Source organism: Ranitomeya imitator, chromosome 4 (assembly GCF_032444005.1).
Source record: "Ranitomeya imitator isolate aRanImi1 chromosome 4, aRanImi1.pri, whole genome shotgun sequence".
NCBI lineage: Eukaryota > Metazoa > Chordata > Amphibia > Anura > Dendrobatidae > Ranitomeya > Ranitomeya imitator.
In genome coordinates this window covers 676250268-676276486 of record NC_091285.1, presented here as the reverse complement: position 1 = coordinate 676276486, position 26219 = coordinate 676250268, and the positions used below count along the sequence as shown (strand labels likewise).

General features: G+C 43.5%; 1 protein-coding gene across 1 annotated transcript in view; it reads right to left on the bottom strand.

Annotated features, from left to right (window-relative positions):
- Window positions 1–26219, bottom strand: part of LOC138677298 (mucin-17-like) — a 105038-nt gene that overhangs the window by 52164 nt on the left and 26655 nt on the right. The window contains exons 4-12 of the mRNA XM_069767333.1: window positions 22917–23246; window positions 21018–21263; window positions 19774–20130; window positions 18378–18731; window positions 15978–16304; window positions 11829–12869; window positions 10842–10943; window positions 3561–3682; window positions 2828–2886 (exon numbers count right to left, since the gene is read on the bottom strand). Coding sequence (XP_069623434.1) covers window positions 2828–2886; window positions 3561–3682; window positions 10842–10943; window positions 11829–12869; window positions 15978–16304; window positions 18378–18731; window positions 19774–20130; window positions 21018–21263; window positions 22917–23246 — 2938 coding nt within the window. The remainder of the gene's footprint in view (window positions 1–2827; window positions 2887–3560; window positions 3683–10841; window positions 10944–11828; window positions 12870–15977; window positions 16305–18377; window positions 18732–19773; window positions 20131–21017; window positions 21264–22916; window positions 23247–26219) is intronic.

Below are 26219 nucleotides of genomic sequence, written 5' to 3'. Positions count from 1 at the left end.
TTGAGCACTGACTCACGAAACCCCTACAGGACTTACTGTCACCAGAAAATTTCTCTGGTAGCTGGAGGCGAGATAGCGTCGGTACAGGGGCGGCAGTGGACAAGGTAGCTGCAGCCACACTTGCAGCCTGAACAGTGACAGCAGTAACATCCACAGCTGAGGTTGAACGCTCTTCGTCCATCATTACTAGCCAGACCTTGGCGCTAGTATTATGTTATGGACTGGCGGAACGCACCAAGAATAAGATGTTATGGTATTAGGTGCGTTCGCAGTCTGAGGTCCACCGTGCAGGTGAAAACCCTGCTGCTAGTAGAGACGGACGATATGGCGGTACAATAAGTATACACACATGGGTTAACTTCACCCTGTGTGAAGGAAGCGAACCCTGTTGCGTCACAGGGCCGCGGTACCGCACATAGAGCTCAAGCAAGAAGTCTCAGAACTCAATCCTAAGACAAAGGATTTGAGTTCAAAAGACCTCATGCGCTCGACACCACAACTGGGGTGTCAGAGAGACAGAAATAATAATATATAAAGGCACGAGTGTGCGTGCGGTGCCGCACTGACGGACGCCACTAACCACCTAGGCTTGGGTAAGGAAAGCGCAGAGAAAGCGCACGGCGCCGTACTGGCGGAGACAGCAACTAGACGCTGTAATGTGTGATTCGTGCTGATGGCTTAGTCGGGCGCTAGATAGCTACCACCATTCGTAAACAGACAACAACACTAGGAATGGGATATTTAGGAGCTTTCATCCTTCAACATACATCCATCTACACACACACATAACGTAAAGACAATACTAGCGCATGGCCGTGCGGTCATGCGCAGCTTATATAGTTGCAGCACAGGAAGCTGCTACCGAAGTTTTGCCCTTTCAGGACCTTCCTGGAGGACCAATGGGATGTGCTGCAGTACCTGAGCATGTGACCCTCGATCTCCAACGGGAGATCTTGCCCTGGGCATGCTCAGTGTGTGCAAATAAGGACTTAGTCCCAGAGAAGCCCGCTCGCCGCAGATCAGTGCAGGGTACAACAGGAGAGCCAGGAAAGGCAGCAGTAACCCTTTGCACAGAATCAGTCCCAGCGAGACGCTGGGAGTGACGCCTCCGCTGAGCAGACCCCACTGTGGCCGATGCAGAATGGGAGACCGCAGCAGACACGGATCGAGATTCCCCCTGTGCAGCAGAGGAAACTCGACTCCTAACACCCCCCCCCCCGCCGCATGTAGATCCCGTCACTGGCCGCACATTCCAGCAGAGCAAGCAGAGCAGACCGCCCCACCCGCAGCCCCGCCCCTCCCCCAGCACAGCCCCGCAGGCTGACCCCAGCACCACCCACAGCCCAGTCACTCTTGATGAGTGACCGCTGTCTGTGGAGGCTGGGTCACGCCTGCTGCTGACGTCACGTCAATTTCCAGAGTCTGGAAATTGACATAACGTCGGCGGAAATCAGCGCGGCTGCAGCCTGGGGGTCACGTGACCCGGACTCAGCCGCTGGCATAGCGCCGCTCACAGGTAAAATGCCAACATAAGGTATTTGTAAAATTCATTAGGGGCCCCGGGGGAATACATTGGGGGGGGAATTGAAAGTAGTGGACAACCCCTTTAAGTATATAATTCCACATGTGTTAGGCTGGTTTCACACTTGCGTTTTTATCTGCAGCGTTTGTACCGCAAAAAAAGCATGCGTTTTTTTCCCTATGTTTAACATTAAAAATGCATGCGTTTTTTTTATACGCGTTTGGTTGCGTTTTTGAACGCACACGTTTTTTTTGCTGCATGCATTCTTTTGCAGAAATGCAACATGTAGTAATTTTCAGAGGCGTTTTCTTGACGCAAAAAACGCATGCGTTCGTATGCGTTTTTTTGCCGCAAATAATGCATTGGAGTCAATGGAAACGCTTGCGTTTTTAAGCACATGCATTTGGTTGCATTAAAAACGCATGCGTTTTTATAGAAAAAAAACAGAAAACACACTGATATGCCACCTCCCACCATAAAGGTGATAAAGGGATCCTAACCCTAACCCTAACCCTAAAGGGATCCTAACCCTAACCCTAAAGGGATCCTAACCCTAACCCTACCCCTAACCCTACCCCTAACCCTAACCCTACCCCTAACCCTAACCCTAGGGATCCTAACCCTAACACTAACCCTACCCCTAACCCTACCCCTAACCCTAGGGATCCTAACCCTAACCATAACCCTAGGGGTAGGGTTAGGGTTAGGATCCCAAGGGTTAGGGTTAGGGATAGGGTTAGGGGTAGGGTTAGGGGTAGGGTTAGGATCCCTTTAGGGTTAGGGTTAGGATCCCTACCCCTAACCCTAACCCTAGCTATTTCTGTTTATAGTGGGATTTTTACATGATTTTGATGATTGGCAGCTGTCACACACTTCTCATCATGCGTTTACAAAACGCAAACGCAAGAAAAAACGCATGTAAACGCGTCAAAACGCCGCATTTTTTTCACCACATCCAAAAACGCATGCGTCTAAAAAACGCAGCGTTTGCACGCGTTTACATGCGTTTTTCCATCATGCGGTTTTTTCTTAAACGCATGCGTTTTAAAGCGCAAGTGTGAAACCAGCCTTAATTCATAGTTTTGATGCCTTCAGTGTGAATTTACAATTTTCATAGTCATGAAAATACAGAAAAATCTTTAAATGAGAAGGTGTGTCCAAACTTTTGATCTGTCCTGTTTATGCAGATCCTCATTTGAGGTCTACACTCTGTTTGGGTCCAAAGGCCAACAATGAGGTTGATGGTGAATGTCATGTTCAAGATCAATGCCCTCTTCAACTCGTCCAAAAAATTAAGAAGCTTACGTTATCTTTAGAATTTCTACATCTCTATATCCTTCCAAATCTTTATAGACTTCTCCCATCTGTGGAAACAAAGATTATGATGAAAACGTGCTGGAACTAAGGCAAAAGTCTAATTCATGCTTAAAAGGATTGTTCTCTATCAGACATTGTTCTACCCCGGCTACAATTTGTTAAATAATAATAAACTCACTGTATTCGCCCTCCTTGGTCCACCGGGAAGTCTCTGACCCTTTTCCGGTGTCTGGCATTGGCCGCAACACTGACGTCATGTCGACAGTCCAGCAGCAGCCATTCTGGGAACTCATAGGCTCTGAAGGGTAGCTTTCTATCTACACGGGCAAAGCCATTGAAACATAGAGGGTGCAAACTTCAGCACAAACCATGTGGTTGTGAATCTCAATGCGTTTCTGGAGACTAAGCTCCCTCAATCATGACATGATTAAGGGAGCTTAGTCTCCAGAAACGCGTTGAGATTCACAACCACATGGTTTGTGCTGAAGTTTGCACCCTCTATGTTATGAGTTTGTGAATAAAGAAATTTTATCTTCACAGATTCGGTGGTGCTGGACATTTTTCTTATTTTGTACAATCCCTTTAGCCCAAGGGAGATAAGTCACCACGCGATGTGTCCCACAGTGGCTTGCTTATCTCTGCCCATTGTGAACATGTGCACACTCAGCCAAGCAGACATGGGTATGGGGTATGGAAAACTATCATCATCCTTTCTTCTTACCTCAACTTTAAACTCCGTTTCAAATTCCTTATATTCTACTGATTGATTGTTTTCATAATTCTTATAAAAAGGTTTATTGGTGATCTTCAACTCCACCTTCACAGAAGTATTTACGGACTTTACTGCAAGAGAAAATAAGATGCGGAACTCGAAATGTTTAATATTGAAAAAATTCGTAAAATATATCAGTAATTTTAAACAATCTACTTAGGTATATATTTATTATCCGACTCTGATGAGCTCCTTGGATTTTTTTTAATGTTTCAGAGGGCTGTCCAGCTCTCTGTGCTGTTACTTTCCATTATTTAGATGAATAGTCATGCATGCAACACATGGACTGCAGATGCCGAAGTAATAAGTCTATGCTACAGCTCATAAATTGAGGGTGAGTAGTAGGTACCTCAATCTTTGAAGTCAAAATGTTATAGTATTGCATATGGAGAGGGGCCATTGGTTAATTAATATTACCAGTGGTTTAAAAGAATTTCAGAGTTTCAGAATTTCAGAGTTTGAGCTTTGGACAAATTAGTTTTTGGTAAATAACTACAAGACACGTACTACACATGTCCAAGGGTGAGTTGGGGGAAAAAAGGTCTTTGGATAGTTGGAAAATGTTTGCGAGGTGGTGGTCTGACCACCAGAAAAGCACAGTCTACCACCCCAGCAGCCACGCTATCAAATCAAGACATGTGGGACTAGGAAAATTCTTTGAAGGCAACAGGAAAGATATATATATATATATCTTGGTACCCTGTTAGCCAGTAGATAGAAAATTATTAAGATCTGAGAGACCTCAGTGGTTGATACCTTTTAATGGCTAACTGAAAAGATGCTAACAAATTGCAAGCTTTCGAGACTACTCATATCTGTTCATTATGCCAAATTGAGAGCATCAGACACTTCTGTTAATAAAGATCCCTGAGGTTTCAGCAGTCAGACACCCTCTGGTCTCCCATTAATCACATAAGTAGTGAAAAGGTTCTAAATATTTTATGTAAGCATACTCCTTTAAGGAAAATAAGCCTGTATGTTACCAAAAAATAAATACTTTACTACACAGGATAACAATCAGATCAAACAGGTGTTAGGACTGGCGGAACGCACCAAGACAGGTGACAAAGATGCGTTCGCAGTCCGGGGTCCACCGTGCAGGTGAGAACCTGCTGCTAGCAATTTGCAGACTATATAGCGGTACACTAAAGTAAACACGCGTGGGTTAAACCTCACCCAGCGTGAGGAAAGCGATCCTGTTAATTCACAGGACCGCAATACCGCACTAGAGTGCGAGCAAGTGGCCAGCGGACTTAACCCCAGAAGGGATTGAAGCCCGATTAGGCCCTTGCTGGCACAACACCGCAACTGGGTGTGTAGAGAACCTTCAGAAATATAAGCGCACAAGTGCGCGAGCGATGCCGCACTAACGGACGCCACTAACCACCCAGACTTGGGTATGGAAAGCGCAAGGCAGGCGCACGGCGCCGTACTGGCAGGCACAGCTACAAGACGCTGTGATGTGTGTTTAGTGTAGTAAGCTAAGTCGGGCGCTAGATAGCAGCCGTACACCTTCCGCGAACAGACATTCAATAGGGAAGGGGTAACCAAGAACGACTTGCACTCACACATACACACATATCAATTGTAAGACAATACTAGCGCATGGCCGTGCGGTCATGCGCAGTTTATATAGCTGCAGCACAGGAAATGGCTATAGAACTTTTGCCCTTCTAGGACCTGCCAAGAGGACCAATGGAATGTGCCGCAGAGCCTGAGCACATGACCCTCGATCTCCAACGGGAGATCTTGCCCTGGGCATGCTCAGTGTGTGCAGATAAGGACTTAGTCCCAGAGAAGTCCGCTCGCTGCTGACCAGAATAGGCTTCAAAGGCAGAAGCTGGAGAAGCAGCAATAACTCTTCTCACAGAGTCAGACTGAGCGAGACGCTGGGATCGACGTCCTTGCTGAGCAGACTCCACTGCGGCTGGAGGGGAATGGGAGACCGCAGCGGAGACGGATCGAGATTCCCCCTGTGCAGCAGAGGAAACTCGACTCCTAACATTACCCCCCCTCCTAGGGCCCCCCCCTCCTTGGGCCTCGCTACGCTCGAAGGCAGCAATGAGCTGTGGGGCCCGAATGTTTTCAGCAGGCTCCCAAGACCTGTCCTCTGGACCATAACCCTTCCAATCCACCAAATAAAACTTTTTGCCGCGTACCACCTTGCACCCCAAAATAGCGTTCACCTCGTAATCGTCCGTAGACGAACCCGATGTCCCGGCAGATGACTCGGAAAACCGGGACATGTATACGGGTTTCAAGAGGGACACATGAAAGGTGTCGGTGATACCCAAGCGTGGAGGAAGAGCCAGGCGGTAGACCACGGGATTAACCTGCTCGAGGACCTTGAATGGGCCCAAGTAGCGAGGAGCAAACTTAGTGGACTCAACTCGCAGCCTGATGTTACGGGCGGAGAGCCACACCAAGTCGCCAGGAGCAAAGGCCGGGGCAGGGCGCCGATGTGCATCGGCGGAGGACCTCATTCTCTCCTTCGAGGCCCGAATGGCATCCTGAGTGCGGTCCCAAATGTCCCGTGCCTCCACTGCCCAGTCTGCCACCCTGGAGTCAGCAGAGGACACGGGCATAGGCACAGGAACCCGCGGATGCTGGCCGTAATTAAGGAGGAAAGGAGTCTGACCGGTGGAATCGGCAACAGCGTTATTAAGGGCGAACTCTGCCCATGGTAATAAAGATGCCCAGTCATCCTGCCTGGCAGAAACAAAATGTCGCAGATATGTGACCAGAGTCTGATTGGCCCTCTCTACCAACCCATTCGTCTCGGGATGATATGCGGAAGAGAGATTTAACTCAATGCTGAGAAGACGACAAAGCTCTCTCCAGAACCGAGACGCAAACTGGGGACCCCGGTCACTGACAATTTTGTCTGGCATGCCGTGTAGGCGGAAGATGTGTCTTATGAACAACGCTGCCAAGGCCCGTGCAGAAGGTAACCGTGGGAGCGGCACCAAGTGCACCATTTTCGAGAAATGATCGGTAATTACCCAAATGACGGTACAGCCGCGAGACTTGGGCAAACCCACTACAAAGTCCATCCCGACCATCTCCCAGGGCCTGTCTGCCACCGGCAAGGGATAGAGTAACCCAGACGGCCGTTGTCGAGGAGACTTATTTTTGGCGCATGAGACACACGCCAGAACGTAATCCCTGACATCTCGCAGCATATGCGGCCACCAGTACGTCCTCGCCAGCAGCTCAGATGTCCTTTTAGTCCCAAAGTGTCCACCCACCCTGGAGGAATGAGCCCAAGAGAGAACCTCCGGTCGCAAATTTATGGGCACAAAAGTCTTGCCCGGAGGCACAGACTCAAGCGACACCGGAGCCACGGTTCTCAAGCTCTCAGAAGGAACAATAAGCCGAGGCTCTCCCTCCTCCTCCTCAGATGACACAACAGAGCGAGAAAGAGCATCAGCTCGAATGTTCTTCTCCCCAGCGACATAATGGAGGGTGAAGTGGAATCGGGAGAAGAATAAGGACCATCTGGCCTGGCGAGAATTTAGCCTCTGGGCTGTTTGCAAATATAGCAAATTTTTATGGTCTGTAAATACTTGAAAGGGAAAACGAGCCCCCTCCAAGAGATGTCTCCACTCAGAGAAAGCCAATTTCATCGCTAGCAACTCCCTGTCCCCGATGGAATAATTCCTCTCCGCTGGTGTGAAGGTCTTGGAGAAGAAAAAGCACGGATGCTTCCGACCTTGAGCATCCTTCTGGAAGAGGACTGCTCCAGCACCAACGGAAGAGGCATCCACCTCCATTATAAACGGCTTATCGACATCGGGACGATGTAGGATGGGAGCGCTAGCAAAATGAGACTTAGTAGAAGAAAAGGCCCTGGAGACCTCTTCAGACCACACTTTGGGATTTGCTCCCTTTTTGGTGAGGGCTACCAAGGGAGCTACCAAAGTTGAGAAATGAGGGATGAACTGGCGGTAATAATTAATGAACCCCATAAAGCGCTGCACCGCTTTAAGTGAATGGGGTTCTTGCCAGTCCATCACAGCCTGTAGTTTGGCAGGATCCATAGCCAATCCTTGGGCAGAGATGATATAGCCCAGGAAAGGTAAAGACTCCTGCTCAAACACACACTTCTCCAACTTTGCGTAAAGAGAGTTTGCCCGTAAGAGGTCGAAGACTCTGCCAACATCTCTCCGGTGGGAGTCAATATCTGGAGAGAAGATGAGAATATCATCCAGATAGACTACGACCGAGGTGGAAAGCATATCCCGGAAGATGTCGTTGACAAAGTCTTGGAAAACGGCTGGGGCATTACAGAGCCCGAAGGGCATCACCAGATACTCATAATGCCCATCTCTGGTGTTAAACGCCGTCTTCCATTCGTCCCCCTCACGAATGCGAATCAGGTTATAAGCTCCCCGCAGGTCTAATTTGGTAAATACCTTAGCTCCCCGTAGCCTATCAAAAAGCTCAGAAATCAGGGGCAGCGGGCACTTATTTTTAACGGTGATGGCGTTAAGACCCCTGTAGTCTATGCAAGGACGCAACTCTCCATTCTTCTTCTGTACGAAGAAGAACCCTGCCCCAGCTGGTGACACTGACTTCCTAATAAATCCTCTTGCCAAATTCTCCTGGATGTATTGGGACATAGCCTCCGTTTCCGGGAGAGAGAGGGGATAGACACGTCCCCGAGGAGGTTCTGCTCCAGGCAAGAGATCTATAGGACAGTCATAGGGACGGTGAGGCGGAAGGGTCTCCGCGGCTTTTTTGGAAAAGACGTCTGCATAAGACCAATAGTGTTTGGGGAGAGTAGAGAGATCTGCGGGTATCTCAGTGGTGGAAACCTGAACGCACTCTTTCACACATCTGCCCTTGCAGGATTCACTCCAACCCAATATCCTCCCAGAGGTCCACTCAATATGTGGGGAGTGGAAACGAAGCCAGGGCATTCCCAGCAGAATCTCATCCATTCCCTCGGGAAGGACAAGAAGGGAAATAGTCTCCTGGTGGGATGGGGACATGGCTAACGTGAAAGGGACAGTCTGATGTGTGATCTGTAATGGAAGTGTCGACCCATTCACCACTCTCACGGTTACTGGTTTGGCTAGCATAGCCAGAGGTATTGCGTGGCGCTGAGCAAAAGCAGAAGACATAAAATTTCCCTCTGCTCCTGAATCCACACAAAGCTCTACTGTAAGAGTGGATGTGCCTAACAGGATTGTCCCTTTAAAGGACAATTTTGAGGAAAATGCCGCGGTGTCCAGTGAACCTCCTCCAATGGACACTAGACGCGATCGTTTTCCCGACCGCCGTGGACATTTATTAGCGAAATGTCCCGGTTGCTGGCAATTTTTACATAGCACAGGTACTCGAGCGGTCTGAGACCTAGATCCCGCTCGAGAAACCTCCATGGCCTCATGGGAGTCGGACGCCATAACAGGAGATTCTAGAGGTTTGGCAAAGATGGGAGCCAGCCGAAACCTCTGCCTACACTGGGTCCGCTCCAACCTCCGCTCGTTAAAACGGAGATCGATGCGGGTAGCTATAGTAATAAGCTCCTCCAGTGTGGCGGGAATCTCCCTGGTGGCCAAGGCGTCCTTCACATGATCTGCCAGTCCTTTCCAGAACACCGGAATAAGGACTTTATCCGGCCATTCCAGCTCAGAAGCTAGAGTCCGGAATAGGATGGCAAACTGGCTGACCATGGACGAAGCCTGAGTAATTGCCAACAATTGGAGCGCGGTATCGTGGGTGACACGAGGTCCCAGAAAGACCTGCCTCAGAGCGTCCAGGAAGATAGGAGCACTCTGCACCACACGATCACCACGTTCCCAAAGCGGCGTTGCCCACTCCAACGCCCTGCCCGACAAGAGAGATATAATGAATCCCACTTTCGCCCGTTCCGTAGGAAAACGTGCAGCCAGCAGCTCGAGATGTATGGAGCACTGGCTCACGAATCCCCGACATGGCTTACTGTCACCAGCAAACTTGTCTGGAAGCGGGAGACGGGATAAGGTCGGAGCAGGGGTAGCAGCGGACAAACTGGCTGCAGTTGCACTTGCAGCCTGAACAGCGACAGCAGTAACGTCCACAGCTGAGGTTGTGCGCTCGAGAGCCGCCAACCTACCCTCCAGCTGTTGGATGTACTGCTGTAGACGCTGACCGTCTGCCATTTACTAGCCAGACCCTGGCGCTAGTATTATGTTAGGACTGGCGGAACGCACCAAGACAGGTGACAAAGATGCGTTCGCAGTCCGGGGTCCACCGTGCAGGTGAGAACCTGCTGCTAGCAATTTGCAGACTATATAGCGGTACACTAAAGTAAACACGCGTGGGTTAAACCTCACCCAGCGTGAGGAAAGCGATCCTGTTAATTCACAGGACCGCAATACCGCACTAGAGTGCGAGCAAGTGGCCAGCGGACTTAACCCCAGAAGGGATTGAAGCCCGATTAGGCCCTTGCTGGCACAACACCGCAACTGGGTGTGTAGAGAACCTTCAGAAATATAAGCGCACAAGTGCGCGAGCGATGCCGCACTAACGGACGCCACTAACCACCCAGACTTGGGTATGGAAAGCGCAAGGCAGGCGCACGGCGCCGTACTGGCAGGCACAGCTACAAGACGCTGTGATGTGTGTTTAGTGTAGTAAGCTAAGTCGGGCGCTAGATAGCAGCCGTACACCTTCCGCGAACAGACATTCAATAGGGAAGGGGTAACCAAGAACGACTTGCACTCACACATACACACATATCAATTGTAAGACAATACTAGCGCATGGCCGTGCGGTCATGCGCAGTTTATATAGCTGCAGCACAGGAAATGGCTATAGAACTTTTGCCCTTCTAGGACCTGCCAAGAGGACCAATGGAATGTGCCGCAGAGCCTGAGCACATGACCCTCGATCTCCAACGGGAGATCTTGCCCTGGGCATGCTCAGTGTGTGCAGATAAGGACTTAGTCCCAGAGAAGTCCGCTCGCTGCTGACCAGAATAGGCTTCAAAGGCAGAAGCTGGAGAAGCAGCAATAACTCTTCTCACAGAGTCAGACTGAGCGAGACGCTGGGATCGACGTCCTTGCTGAGCAGACTCCACTGCGGCTGGAGGGGAATGGGAGACCGCAGCGGAGACGGATCGAGATTCCCCCTGTGCAGCAGAGGAAACTCGACTCCTAACAACAGGTCCTCAATAACGTGGAAGCTGATGCTAGGTCCAATAAGTCTAGGATAGTCTGGATACAAAAAAAAATCATCACTTACCAGGATCAATTCGATCTAGGATAGTTTCACAACGAGGCCCATAGAACATAGGGCGGCAAATACATTTTATTCCATCATAGGTTGCTCCATTAAGACATAAACCTGTTAAAAAATAGAAGTTAAATTAGGAAATTTGAATGTAAGGATCCACGTAAAATAATGTTTATTATTTAACTCCAGTTACAAAAGTCTCCCATCACTAGAGCATTTTGCTGTATAGGCACCATTGTTAAGGTTTCATACAGATTCTTATGATTGCATCAAAGCCAAATATGTTTGTTATTTTCTTAACTTTTTTACTTTTGCCAAATATTTTTTTTATTATGAAAAGTTCTTATTAAATACAATTTTATTAAACTTTCATTAATTATCAAGGACTTTCGAATGTGATCACTTGATTATTTCCCTAATTCCTTAGTAAACTCAGTGTCAGATAAATGCTGGATCACAGAGGAAATACTGAGACTCCACAATATTAGGAGACAGTTGTTTCGCCTGCAATTAGATGGGAGTAAGTATAATTTTATGAGACTTTACCCCCTTGTGCAAAGCCAGAGACAACATAAGTAATCAACCATATCAGAGGGGCAGACAAGTTTACGTGAGCTGCAACAGTAGTCAATTCATGATCGAAAATCATTTCAGTTCATGACTATGTTGGGCCAATATTCTTTTATGAATATGTTAACTCAACCATATATATGGAATATTTTGAGCCATTCACTTTGCCATCTTAGTGGCTAAAAGTCAAAGATTGTGGTCTTCAATCACAATGTTGGCTGAACGTTACAGTTGAAGCCCGCTGTCTTTGCCATCACCGAGTCATAATAGTAAGGATTGGAGTGGTAATATGGGGTTAACAAAAGAACATAATAGAACTAAAGATCAAAGATGAGATAAAACCATTGAATTTTTTAAAATTGCATTTACCGTATACATTAAGAATGTAGATTAAAGAACTAGAGAACCACTGGGAAGCACAATTACCTGATGCTGTAGTTGCGGTAGTTCTAGCACTAGTAGCAATTGTAGTAGGGGTTTCAGTAGTGGCTGTAGTAGTTCTAGTGGTAGTGGTTGTAGTAGTGGTTGTAGCAGTTGGTGTAGCAGTTGGTGTGGTTGTCCTTATAAATGTTGTAGGCACTATTTCTTGTTCTGTTGTATGGGGTAACGAGGATGACACAGGCCTAATCGTAGGAGGTGTGGCCGATACTTTTCCTAATGTCGTGTCAATCACAGGAACTGTAGCTGTGGTTGAACTAACTGCCCCCGTTGTTTCATATGTTTTAACTACTGGAGATGTTTCTATGGATACTTTTGGCAATGAGGAGGTTTCTGCAGTTGTGTCAACTACTGGAGATGTTTCTATGGATATTTTTGGCAATGAGGAGGTTTCTACAGTTGTGTCAACTACTGGAGATGTTTCTATGGATACTTTTGGCAATGAGGAGGTTTCTTCAGTTGTGTCAACTACTGGAGATGTTTCTATGGATACTTTTGGCAATGAGGAGGTTTCTGCAGTTGTGTCAACTACTGGAGATGTTTCTATGGATATTTTTGGCAATGAGGAGGTTTCTACAGTTGTGTCAACTACTGGAGATGTTTCTATGGATACTTTTGGCAATGAGGAGGTTTCTTCAGTTGTGTCAACTACTGGAGATGTTTCTATGGATACTTTTGGCAATGAGGAGGTTTCTACAGTTGTGTCAACTACTGGAGATGTCTCTGCTGCTGTGAAAGAGGTCTCTGTAATTATTTCAACTGCTGTGGATATTTCTCCTGTTGTTGGGTCATATACTGGAGACGTTTCAGTTGATATTGCCAATAGTGAGGATGCTTCTGCTGTTGTTACAACTATTGTAGATGTCTCTGCAGTAGATACTGATGTCTTGTCTGTTGCTGTGTAGGATACTGCATTTGTGTCCGTTGGAATTTCTGTTAGTGAGGACACTGTTGGCTCTGTTCGCAGAGATTCTCCTTCGGTGCCTCCTGTAGATTCTGGAGAAGTTTGTTTCATTGTTGAATCTGGCACTGAAATAAAAAGATAATTTATATACTTTTGTATGGGTCATTTTTTATATTTTATTTTTTTCTAAGATTCAGTTCTAGAGGTGAATTAAAGTTATCTGATATTTCTATCCAGGATTTTATTCTTTAGCCTCTTTTAGCTTGTGTTTTCTGTTAAATGAGTTGTCCATGGCTAAGCTGTGTCACATCTAGTACCCTGTTATGATCCGGTGACCTTGGAGCAGCATGAAAACATTCACTGGAGTAGGTGGTAACTATACTGACTGCAAATCCTGATCTTAACACCGCAACTAGAAGTAGCCATGGGGTGTACCTAACAAACCCTAGACACCTCATCACAGCCGAAGGACTAGATACGCCTATAGATGGAAAAAGGAATACTATCTTGCCTCAGAGCAGAACCCCCAAAGGATAGGCAGCCCCCCCACAAATATTGGCTGTGAGTAGGAGAGGAAAGACAAACACGGGCAGAAAACAGGATTTAGCACAAGAGGCCACTCTAGCTAAAATAGGAAAGGATAGAACAGTGTACTGTGCGGTCAGTATTAAAACCCTTCCAAAAATATCCACAGCAGATCATACAAAAAATTCATCCATCTAACTAAAGATGTGGAACGTATATCTGCAACTCCAGAGACTCCTACACTCAAAGCAGGAATACAATCAAAAAACAAGCACACAGCTTGTGTGCCATAGAAAAAGAAACAGACACTTATCTTTGCTGAATTGGCAGCTAAGCAGGAGAAGCCAGACAGAGATCCAACACTTCCCAAGAAACATTGACAACTGGCAAGGACTAATGAGTCCTGCAAACCTAAATACCCCAGTCAGAATTGCAATCAGCAGATACACCTGTCCAGGACTGCAGGCCAGGGACAACTGCATTACCACCTACAACCACCAGAGGGAGCCCAAAAGCAGAATTCACAACAGTACCCACATTGATAAGCTATTAGCACATCACCCCTCCATAACTGGCATTGCACCACTATTGTGAACACTTTGTAGTTGCTTGTTTTGAGTACTTCAGCTTAGTTCCTGTTGAAATGAGTGGGATTTAAGCTGCAGTTCTTTAAACTGTCTACTACACAAGCTATGGAACTGTGGTCCTCCAGCTCTGTAAATTGTGTACTTCTGGGGTAACCTGCTAAAAACAAAGAGTGCTGCATGGAGGACTACCACTGATCAGATATTATGATGTATCCTAAGATAGATGCTAGGTCATCATAAACTGAGCCAAGGTCTAAAGGTCTCAAACTTATGGAGAAATATTAAGAGGTGGTGGTACAGCAACCAAAAACTATACACCAACTGTGTGGTACAAAGAGGCTATCATGGAAACATCGGTACAGTTTCAATCACCTGGTTGATTTCAGGTTATAAACAGCACAAGCTGTTCTGTACCCCCAGGAAAATCCTAGCCAGAAATACCGCATATATATACAGTGGGGCAAAAAAGTATTTAGTCAGTCAGCAATAGTGCAAGTTCCACCACTTAAAAAGATGAGAGGCGTCTGTAATTTACATCATAGGTAGACCTCAACTATGGGAGACAAACTGAGAAAAAAAAATCCAGAAAATCACATTGTCTGTTTTTATAACAATTTATTTGCATATTATGGTGGAAAATAAGTATTTGGTCAGAAACAAACAATCAAGATTTCTGGCTCTCACAGACCTGTAACTTCTTCTTTAAGAGTCTCCTCTTTCCTCCACTCATTACCTGTAGTAATGGCACCTGTTTAAACTTGTTATCAGTATAAAAAGACACCTGTGCACACCCTCAAACAGTCTGACTCCAAACTCCACTATGGTGAAGACCAAAGAGCTGTCAAAGGACACCAGAAACAAAATTGTAGCCCTGCACCAGGCTGGGAAGACTAAATCTGCAATAGCCAACCAGCTTGGAGTGAAGAAATCAACAGTGGGAGCAATAATTAGAAAATGGAAGACATACAAGACCACTGATAATCTCCCTCGATCTGGGGCTCCACGCAAAATCCCACCCCGTGGGGTCAGAATGATCACAAGAACGGTGAGCAAAAATCCCAGAACCACACGGGGGGACCTAGTGAATGAACTGCAGAGAGCTGGGACCAATGTAACAAGGCCTACCATAAGTAACACACTACTCCACCATGGACTCAGATCCTGCAGTGCCAGACGTGTCCCACTGCTTAAGCCAGTACATGTCCGAGCCCGTCTGAAGTTTGCTAGAGAGCATTTGGATGATCCAGAGGAGTTTTGGGAGAATGTCCTATGGTCTGATGAAACCAAACTGGAACTGTTTGGTAGAAACACAACTTGTCGTGTTTGGAGGAAAAAGAATACTGAGTTGCATCCATCAAACACCATACCTACTGTAAAGCATGGTGGTGGAAACATCATGCTTTGGGGCTGTTTCTCTGCAAAGGGGCCAGGACGACTGATCCGGGTACATGAAAGAATGAATGGGGCCATGTCTCGTGAGATTTTGAGTGCAAACCTCCTTCCATCAGCAAGGGCATTGAAGATGAAACGTGGCTGGGTCTTTCAACATGACAATGATCCAAAGCACACCGCCAGGGCAACGAAGGAGTGGCTTCGTAAGAAGCATTTCAAGGTCCTGGAGTGGCCTAGCCAGTCTCCAGATCTCAACCCTATAGAAAACCTTTGGAGGGAGTTGAAAGTCCGTGTTGCCAAGCGAAAAGCCAAAAACATCACTGCTCTAGAGGAGATCTGCATGGAGGAATGGGCCAACATACCAACAACAGTGTGTGGCAACCTTGTGAAGACTTACAGAAAACGTTTGACCTCTGTCATTGCCAACAAAGGATATATTACAAAGTATTGATGAAATTTTGTTTCTGACCAAATACTTATTTTCCACCATAATATGCAAATAAATTGTTAAAAAAACAGACAATGTGATTTTCTGGATTTTTTTTTCTCAGTTTGTCTCCCATAGTTGAGGTCTACCTATGATGTAAATTACAGACGCCTCTCATCTTTTTAAGTGGTGGAACTTGCACTATTGCTGACTGACTAAATACTTTTTTGCCCCACTGTATATATATATATATATATATATATATATATATTGCATTTGATAAATATTTATGTGGCACTTACATGGTGAACTGAAAATTGTTTGGGGGGCTGGTTCAACAGTAGAAGTCCAGGAGTCTTCAGGTCCTTCACCAGAACCTGACCCTGAGGCTTCTGCAAAAAACAGCATGGCTGTAGACACGCCTGCATACATTTCTGTGTTCCTATCTATTCCAGATTTTTCCTGATCCTCTCCATTGTGGGTGACTTTTCTTTTCTCCACAATCCTAATGGACGGCTTTTCAGGATTTTTTTGTTTGTGCATTTCACCCTTTTGAGAGACTGTGACATTTCCAGCACCGATTCTTCCTGTGGTCGACTCTCGCGACTGTGGCTTGTTTTTTCCTAATACTGTGGAGAAAAAAAGTCATTAGGAGTTTACAAAATATTTTTGTTACATTTTATATACCCCTTTCTTTTGTCCATTGAACATGACGGTCGGACTATGGTACCTATAGTTACTATAACCAGTTCATGACCAGGCCATTATCCTCCTTTCTGACCAGTCACGTTTTCTGTACATATTTTGTGTACATGCGCTTTTAGCTGCTCTATAAACTGTTTTTTTTTTTCATTTGGATATTCAACTTACTTTTTATTCTATTTTTTACGTATTTTTAATGTTCCTTTTTTGCTAATATTGGGGAAAAAAATTTAAGAAAATATAGAAACTATTGATCTATTTCCACTTTTCTATATTTTAATTTCTTTTTAGGATCATAAAAAACTGCTAAAACATTTTACTTTTTTTTTTTTTTTACGGTCTTTTTTTCAATTTTATTTTTTCTTTTTTTTATGTATTTGAAACACTTTTTACCAAATAAGATCTTAAAAAGCCTTGGAGGGTGGGATACTGCACTCTCCCTAAACCAAGTGATCACATGTTCACTGGGTCCAGAGGAGGAAGCGAGGCAACTAATTTCATAGAATTCTGGAAAACCCTATAAGTGGCTTCATTCTGCCAGTTATGAATTTGGATCAAAAAAGTTTTCCCATGTCTGGAAATTTTGAGTTTAGATCTCTAGAAGAACAGCTTCAGGACGTTGTGGAAGAGCAGCCAAAAACTATACAAAAATCATGCGATGTTATAAGGCAAACATTAACTAGTAATATTTTTAGAGCTTGGTTTATTTCATGCTTTGAATAGTACAAACTGTTCTGTAGGACTATCAGGTTACTGCCCTGTACTAGAAATAAACCAGAAAACATGAGCACTGCTGAAGAGCATCTGATAAATATCATTCATGCTTACATGGTGAATTGGTAGTGGTGGCGGTAGTGTCTGGTGAAGAAGTTTGAATGTCTCTGATTGATATATACCATATTTATCGGACCATGAGATGCACTATTTCCCCAAAAAATTGGGGAGGAAAATATGGGGTGCGTCTTATAGTCCGAATGCAGGCTTACCGGGGGGGTTGCAGCAGTGGTGTAGCATCATCCCTTCCTCAGGAAACCGGGGGTTGGCAGAAGTGTGGCAGTGCTGAAGCTCGGTGTCAGCGGTGAGCATTGCGGCATGCATCATTGGTTTCCCTGCGGCAATCTTCCTGAAGCTGTGGGCTGCTGGAGGGGGCACATGTGCGGATTGAGATCTTGGCTGGGCCTCTGAACGCTCCATTTTCCTGAGGCTGTGGGCTTCAGGAAAATGGCCGCCGGAGGCCGCGCTTGTGCAGATTGAGATCTCAGCTTCAGGAAAATGGTCGCCGAGAAACTAATGATGCACTTGGCGCTGCTTACCACGGACACCGGGCCACAGCATCACCACATTTCTGCACCTGGCATCCTGAGGAAGGGACCCTGCTCCTGGCAACGCACTCTGCTCTTTTTCACCATGACACCGGACCCACAGCATCGCACTGCTGGGATACCCCGGGACAGCAGCATTGCACCACTCTTGCCACCACTGGCTTCCTGAGGAAAGGACCATGCCTCCTGTGACCCCGCTCTATCACCACCGGCCAAGGTAAGATACCTTCAAATTGGACTATAAGACGGACCCCCATCTTATGAAACTCTTTTTTTGCTATTTTCCACCCCCAAATTTGGCGTGCATCTTATGGTTCGGTGCGTCTTATAGTCCAAAAAATACAGTAAGTCCAGTGCCTAGAGTGGCTTAAGAGGGGCAGCACATCCTGCTAGGTATAAGTGAACAATATTGAACAGAAGATCTTCCGCAACTGTGTAGCGCATGTGTAAAAATAAAAAGTTTACTACAATAAATTGGATGTGGGGGAACAGTCATCAATACCAGCTGTGTGGTTCATTGAGGACAAAGTGGGCCAGTAATATAACTAGTGCCTGGTTGAATCCATGTTATAAACAGTTTAGGTTTTTAGTGGATCCAACAGTGCCCTACATAAATGCACCAAAAAATAATTACTTCTGCAGAGCAACTGATAAATACAGCATCAATAAGACACTTACATGATGGCTTGTTAGTGGCTACTTTGGTCTTTGGTTTAACAGTAGAACTTGGGATATTTCCAGATTCTTTTGGTGGTAAAAATCCATGGTCAGATCCTTCTGGAGTTTTGAAGGTTCCTGCAGACTGCACCGGGGTATTTTCTTGTTCAAAGTATTCAAGCATCTCTATGCTCCTCTTCATTCTAGATTTTTTCTGGTCATTGTAGTCGACATTTTTCTCATCAATAATCTTAATGATCTGCCTTTCTGGATGGTTTTGATTCTGCGCTACCTCATTCTGCCAAGCTGTGGTGTCTCCAGTATCGGTTCTTTGTATGGACAACTGTTCTGAGCGTAGGTAGCTTTTTCCTAATACTATTGAGAAATGAAGTTACTGATTAACTCATTAGAAACTTTACAGTATTTTTGTTATATTTTACCTTTCTACTCTCAATTAAACACTTAAACACATTAGTCTAAATTGTGGTCTGTGGTCATTTTGGCAAAAAATGTATCACTTGTAAAAGAATATGCGTACTCCCTCAAATGCTAAGATATAACCAACATAATAACCTCTACATAAATTAAGACAGTAGATGTTTCTTTGTAGACTGTAAATTGGATTTTTCAATGGATGGATATCCTTTTGCTTATGGCCCATAACAGAAATGTTTAAACCTTACCACCTTAACATAATTTGCCTACTCTCTAGCTGTCAATTTTTTACAATATAAATGAGTTCATATCTAATTTTATCTTTAGGTCAATTAAATTTCTGAGGAACCGTATGATTGGGGTTTTTTTTTCACGCCGTTGCTTAAAAAAAATTAAGGTCTGATGAGTCTCAACCATAGCTCAAAAACATCTGAAGAGCCACCAGTTTCAGCCAGTTGAAGTAGGTTGTCTGATGTCCTGCTCGGTAAATCAGTGCTTTGGCTTCTACTCAGTTCCTAGTATTGTCTCGCAGTGCAATTAAGCAATGACATTTGTGTGCTCCCGATATGATTTTTACAGTAGGCTGCTCAGGCATTGCCGCAATCTCCTAAAACAATGGACTACCAATAGGAACAAGGATATGCATGTACTCCGAATTTACCACTATTATACTTGGAAACTTTTTGACAATTGACACTTCGGAGCAAACATTTTTTAAAGACCATTATAGATCATTTATATTGGGTTACAATGAGCCATTTTTTGTTAAGGAACTCTTAAAGAAATTGCCCAAGATTACAGTATTGATGAGTTGTATAGCTATCCATGTTTCCGAGGTTTCTGTTTGAATGTTTCTTCTTAAATCCTCATTCTGAATAGTACAAGCTGTTCTCGTTTATCAAGACACTATTCAATGCAAGAAATGTGCTTAAAAATTGACTACTACCAAAGAATATGTTATAAACATCAACAAGACACTTACAGAATGACTTGGTAGTTGTATTAGAAGACTTTGATTTAACAGTACAAGTTGGGATGTCTCCAGATCCTTTTGATGGTGTAACTCTATCACTGGAAGCTTTTGGCGTTTGGGAGGTTTCCGGAGACTCCACCGGGGAATCATCTTGGTCAATGTCTTCAAAAAACTCTATGTTTCTCTTCGTTATAGTTTTCTTATGATCAATAAAGGCAATATTTTTCTCATCCAAAACAAAAGGTGCCTCCTGCCTTTCAAGATGTATAAGTATCTGCACTGCATCTTTTCTAGGGGCTAGGTGGATTCTGGCATTGGTTCTTTGAATGGGCATCTCTCCAAAATGTGGGATGTTTTTTCCTGATACTGTGGAGAAATTAATAAAGTAATGAGGCATTTACACATTATTTACATTTTTTTTTTAGAGATGGGCAAATTGATTGCAAATGCAAATTAAATTTGTGTTATATTTTTAGGAATTCAGTTAGTTCAAACAATTTTTCATCACATTTTTGCAAATCGCCTAAATGATGGTATGGCCCAGTCAATCTAGAGGGATTATCATTGAGTAAATAAAAGCAGAAGCTGGAAATGCTTCAGCCATTTTGTGGTGAATCTGGATGTTTCAGTAACTCCCAAGTTTCAAAATCACCTCTACAGGTAAAATAAGACATTACAATATTTCTATATAAGTAGACTGTGAGCTCTCGAGGCCAGGGTCCTCTCTCCTCCTCTACCAGTTGTTGTCTCGTTTTGTTCAAAATTATTGTACTAGGTTTTTGTTATGTACTCCCCTTTTCATATGTATAGCACCATAGAATAAATGACGCTATATAAAGAAATAATTATAATAATATAACACACAAATGTGTAGGGTTCTTCAGCAGAAGATCTACTCTTTGAAAGTTCTCATCTCTGGTTGAAAAAGTGGAGAACATTATTTAAGAACACAGAATGCCCCAAAATTGTCAAAGAATGATTTAGGATCAAGATTCAGGACAAAAACTTAACGTTTTTTGACATGGTCACTAAATTCTCCTGATCTCAATTAAAAACTAAACACAAACTGTGTGGCGTAATGACGAGGCCAACATAGAGGCCAACATTGAGCCAAACAACAACCAATGATGTTTCTAGTTCCTGGTTGAATTTTTGCTATGACTAGTTTAGGTTTTTCTAGTTGTAGTAGTAGAATTGTACCCAAAAATGACCAACATCAAAGAGAGTCTGATAAATATGAATAAGACACTTACATGGAGGCTTGTGAGTGGCTGCACCAGGCTGTGGTTTACCAGTAGATCCTTTTGGAGTTTTGGTGCTGTCTGGAGGCTGCACAGGGGTATCCTCTTGTTCAAGGTCTTCAAACATTTCTATGTTCCTCTTTATACCCGTATTTTTCTGAAAATTGTAGTTAACAATTTTTTCATCCAAAACCACAGCAGTTGGACTCTTGGGAAGTATGGACAACATTTCAGACCTCGACTTATTTTTTTCCAATACTGCATAGAAATTAGATTATTATAGATAAATTCATTATGAATCTATTGAACATAAGTAAATGTGAATGAATGAGTGAATGATGAATCAGCCCCTGGCTTGTGCAGCATAATTATCTATAGAGCACCTTAGGGGCTACTGTCTGGAAGGAGATATTTACTGTCAGGCACTATTAAAATGGTGATAGTGGGTTTATGTTGTCCGGTTTGTAACCAATTAGTAAATATTATTCCAGTGTTTTTAGGCACAATGTTGGGGCATTAATTGATAACAGTATCTTATGGCATTGATCACTGTATAGGAGTATTACTTAGTCACTGCTTGGCTATTGTTTAGATTTTGCATTTATTTTATTTAGAAGTACAGATAATCTATATATTATATATAGTAAGGTATATATTGTAAGAGGGTCACTGGTAAAGCACTGGAAGGGAGATATGTTTCACTGAGGGTGTTAACTTCAGTGATATGAACCTGGAAGTTTGCTCCAGCATGTTATGTGCTGAGAGGGGTAAATCAGCCATGACAGGGCCAGATTTTTTGTGAACAGCTAAAGAGCTGGGTGGGACGGCTGTTCACCAAAACTCCACCCTAAGACTGGTGTTACACTAGCGTATGGCATGCAATGTGAGAACATCAATTGCGATATGCTAATGACGCTCGGCTCCTGCTCTGCTGTGAGCGTGAGTCGAGTGTCAGTGCTCTGTACTCTGATCCTCTTGCATGAGAGAATCGGAGCACAGGTGCTTAGGAGATGGAGAAAGTTATTTCTCCATCTACTCCATATGCCGGTGTCAGCGAGAATCGCAGTCGGGTGACATCCAACTACAGTGCAATGTTTCACACGCACCCCTAGGCTTGTATGGTGCGCGCGATCCGATTCACACTGCCATTTGCAGCATGCTCCTACTGTTTTTGCATGCTGAATCGACATGAGAAATTAATCGAAGATGTGAGCTACCCCATAGTTTAACATTGGGCCCAGTGCAATCCGATTTTATATTGGACTGCATTAAATTGCAAACCCAGAATGGTTTGAAGAACATGAAAAAAATATTGAAGGATTTGATTTGGTTTCCAAATGTCTCAGATCTCAATCTGATCGGCACCTCTAGTAGTGGCCATACTTATTCCTTTGCTCTACAGATCCCCTTGGATGGCTAGAAAGGTTTAAAAGGTATTGCATGGCTTCCTTGGTATATATGGGTCACACATTTATACTGGTGTAACACTGTGCGGATTGTTTTCCTAAATCACATGATACATGTCGAGAAACAATGAGCTTAGTGAACTATTAAAGTGGGATCTGGCGGAACATCATTCAAAAACTGTGAACCAACTGTGAGGAGCAATGAAGCCATCATAGACCAGCATCGCTTCTACCACCTTCTTGAGGCTATGCTATGAACACTTTAAGGCTATAGTCCTGTACAGAAGTATAAATGCATGGTAGAGCAGCAACCAAACGCTTTGCACCAACTGTGTGGTAAAATGAGGCCACACCAGTAGACCAGCAAAGTGTCTAGCACCTGGTTGTATCCATGCTATAGACTTTTCTGTGGCTCCATCAGATTTCAGCCTAGCAGTAGAAACATACTGTGTCTAAAAATCACAATTGGTGAAGATTATCCAGCAAATATCAATAAGACACGTACGTGATGGCTTGGCAGGGGCTGTGATATTCTTTGCTTTGTTTCCAGCTTCTTTTGATGGTATCAATTCATTGATGGAACCTTTTGGAGTTTGGCCAGTTTCTGGAGTCTCCATCAGTGGTTCGTCTTGATCAATATCTTCAAACATTTCTATGTTCCCCTTTTTTTTAGTATTTTTTTTATCTTTGTAGTTAACGTTTCTCTCATCCAAAACCATAATGGTTGGCCTTACTGGATGATTTTGGTTTTGCATGGCCTCTTCTAGGGAGATGGCGACGTTTCCAGCATTGGTTCTTGGTATTGATTGCTCTACAGACTGTGGCTTGTTTTTTGCTAAAAATATGGAGAAAGCTGTTATTAATAAAGCCATTAGCATCATATAGAATATTTTTGCTTTGTTCGGAATATGAAGTTTATGGTGATTCTGGCAAAATTATACATATACATTCTCTATTAACTTCTATGTAATTCAGAATAAGAGATACAATGTAAAAAAAATCCAAGATTTTTTTATTACTTTGTACAATTTCTTAGTGTTTGTGCAACCTCTTAAATTCTGTATTTGTCAGACTTTTCAGTACGTAGATTTTTCCATCACTTTATTAATATTTATTGCAGCATGTGGTGACTCTACTTATTTTTTAGAGATGGACCAAGCTACAGTATCTATGTACAGACAGACCAGATTATTACCTTTATAAAGCAGATTGTTTATTTTTTATGATGTTTAATTTTATGTTGATTACATAGGAGGGCACTATTTATAATGGAAAACAAATATATAAAAAAACATATAAAAAATTGGGGAAAACACACACAGATACTACCACACAACTCAGCGCCACAGCCTATGGCCATATAAAAAATGGATCAACCAATATCAAAAATGTAATAATAATGTTTGAAAAGTACTGTCTGGATGGAAACAAGGAAAAAAAATCCTAGAAACCTATAACAAACAACATATGTACCAAACGTGCGTTGGGGCCAGTACTACTATGTCTCAGGTTGTACCAGTTTGCCTATGTTAACATGTTATGCATTGCCCTCATATCCTATACAAGCTCTTTTCTAATGGATCTATTATGGTATTCTCCCAAAACAATTGTGTGCACACTATTTCAGTGTGATTTTGTGCACATCTACCTATGACTCATCTTTACATGAACCTTGCATTATATGAACCTTATCTAGTATGTATGTTTTTTGATAGAGGTTTCTAGGACTTTTTTTCTTGTTTCTGTCCAGACAGTATTTTTCAAACATAGTTAGTACATTTTTGACATTGGTTGAGCCAATTTTTAAATGGCTATAGGCTGTGGTCCTGAGTTGTGTGGTAGGTTCTCTGTGTGCATTTTCCCCAATTTTTTATGTTTTTCATATACGTGTTTTGTATCAATAAAGACCAATTGTTAATAATGTATTTGGGAGTTTAACTTTCCTTCTTCATTGGTTTTTTTATCTTTATGAAAATATTTGAACTATATAAATAGCAATATAGGCATTATTAAATAATGTTGTTACGGTGATTTTATCCATTCATGATATGGAGGAGTTATTCAGTAGGAGCATCTCGGTGTTATTTGGGAACAGTATGGTGATATTATGATATAGGTTATGATATGGCAATGATGACAACAGTGTTTCAATGTTTTTAGGAACAATGTTGTAAAAATTATTTGGTAGCAGTATTGTAGTACAGTATTAATCACTGCATTGTCATAAGATTAAGTCATTGTATAATTTAGTTATGTTTATTATTTGTAGCTATGGACAAACTATACACATATTCTGAATTCTGTTACACTATAATCCATTGTATTTCCCTTTTGTGCTATTTTACAACAATATTGTATACTGGTAGTGGTCACTGTATTACGGTATTATTTAGGTATTGTATATATCATTTGCTTAGCACTGCAGCCTTGCAGCGCTGGGGTCCTGGGTTCAAATCCCACCAAGGACAACAACTGCAAAGAGTTTCTATGTTCTCTCCGTGTTTGCGTGGGTTTCCTCCGAGTTCCCCGGTTTCCTACCACATTCCAAAGACATACTGATAGGGAATGTAGATTGTGAACAACAAAAGTGGAGTAACGTGTAAAGGCAAGGATCACCATTGAACATACAACTTTTATCAAAATTATCTTTATTCAAGCAATTTAAATTAGACAAGCAAAAGACAATTTAAAAACAATTAAAAAGCCAAGAACATTTACGGATAGATAACAGCATGGAAGGCCATTTAAGTGCCTTCCAGTCTCCTCCACTATGTGCATCGGGAGTGTGCTGAGGTAAGGCACACTAAACAGAAAACACCATATATACAATACAGAACATCAAAAGCTCAAGAGACTCCAAAAATGAAAATGCATGTTAGCTGTTCAGTTCCAACCACTGTACAGTGGGAATCTTGAACCATGTCCTTTGTGGTCTCCCATTTTTCCCCAGCGGAGGAGCCCGTTCAGCAAATACACCGGTCCCAACATCTTGCTCAAGCTGAAGCTGTGTGCTTGGTTACCATTGTCATTCCTGTTTCTACTATTACAACCGATAGTGGTCAGTGGCGAGCAGACGTTCCTGGGACTAAGTCCTGCTTTTTCTCTATTGAGCATGCCCATGGTACGACCTCCCATTGGATGTCGGGGATCACATGCTCAGGTCCTGAAGCAGCCCTGTTTTGACCACTGAGAAGGTCCCGGAATGACACCGCTATAAAAGGTTCACATGGCCGCTCAGCCATGCGCTAGTATAAACTAAAATTGTGCGTGTAGACTACAGGTAATTAAACTCCTTAAAGGGAATATTATAATTCCTAAAGATGAAGAAGATAAGGAGATATCCCTAAGAAAAGGGATATAAAACACATAAGTCACAGGGAAAAGGGGAGGAGAGCGAGCAAATAGATAAGGCTGTAAGACCTGTTGGAATCTGAAAGAAAGGTCACCTGGTCATATCATAGAGGAGAGGGAAGAACCCCACGCGTATCGCCACACAGCATGGCTTCCTCAGGGCAAAATGAGGAGTTGGAAAACTTGTCAACTTTATATAGTGAAAATCATTAGGTAAATTACCAATAAAGCAGGTGTAGGAGGCATCCAGGAGCAACAGGTGCATAGGTGTGTGTAAGTGAATGGTCACTTCCTATTTTGTGTTGTCAAGGTTATTTCCATAAACACTCTAACCCTCATTGACGTAGCACACGAGCAAAACAGTGATCGACAAAAGGAGCTACATAGCTATCAACAGGGCATGCACAAATGAACAGACTAGAGGTGAAAACACTAGGACCTTGCGGTCACATGACTA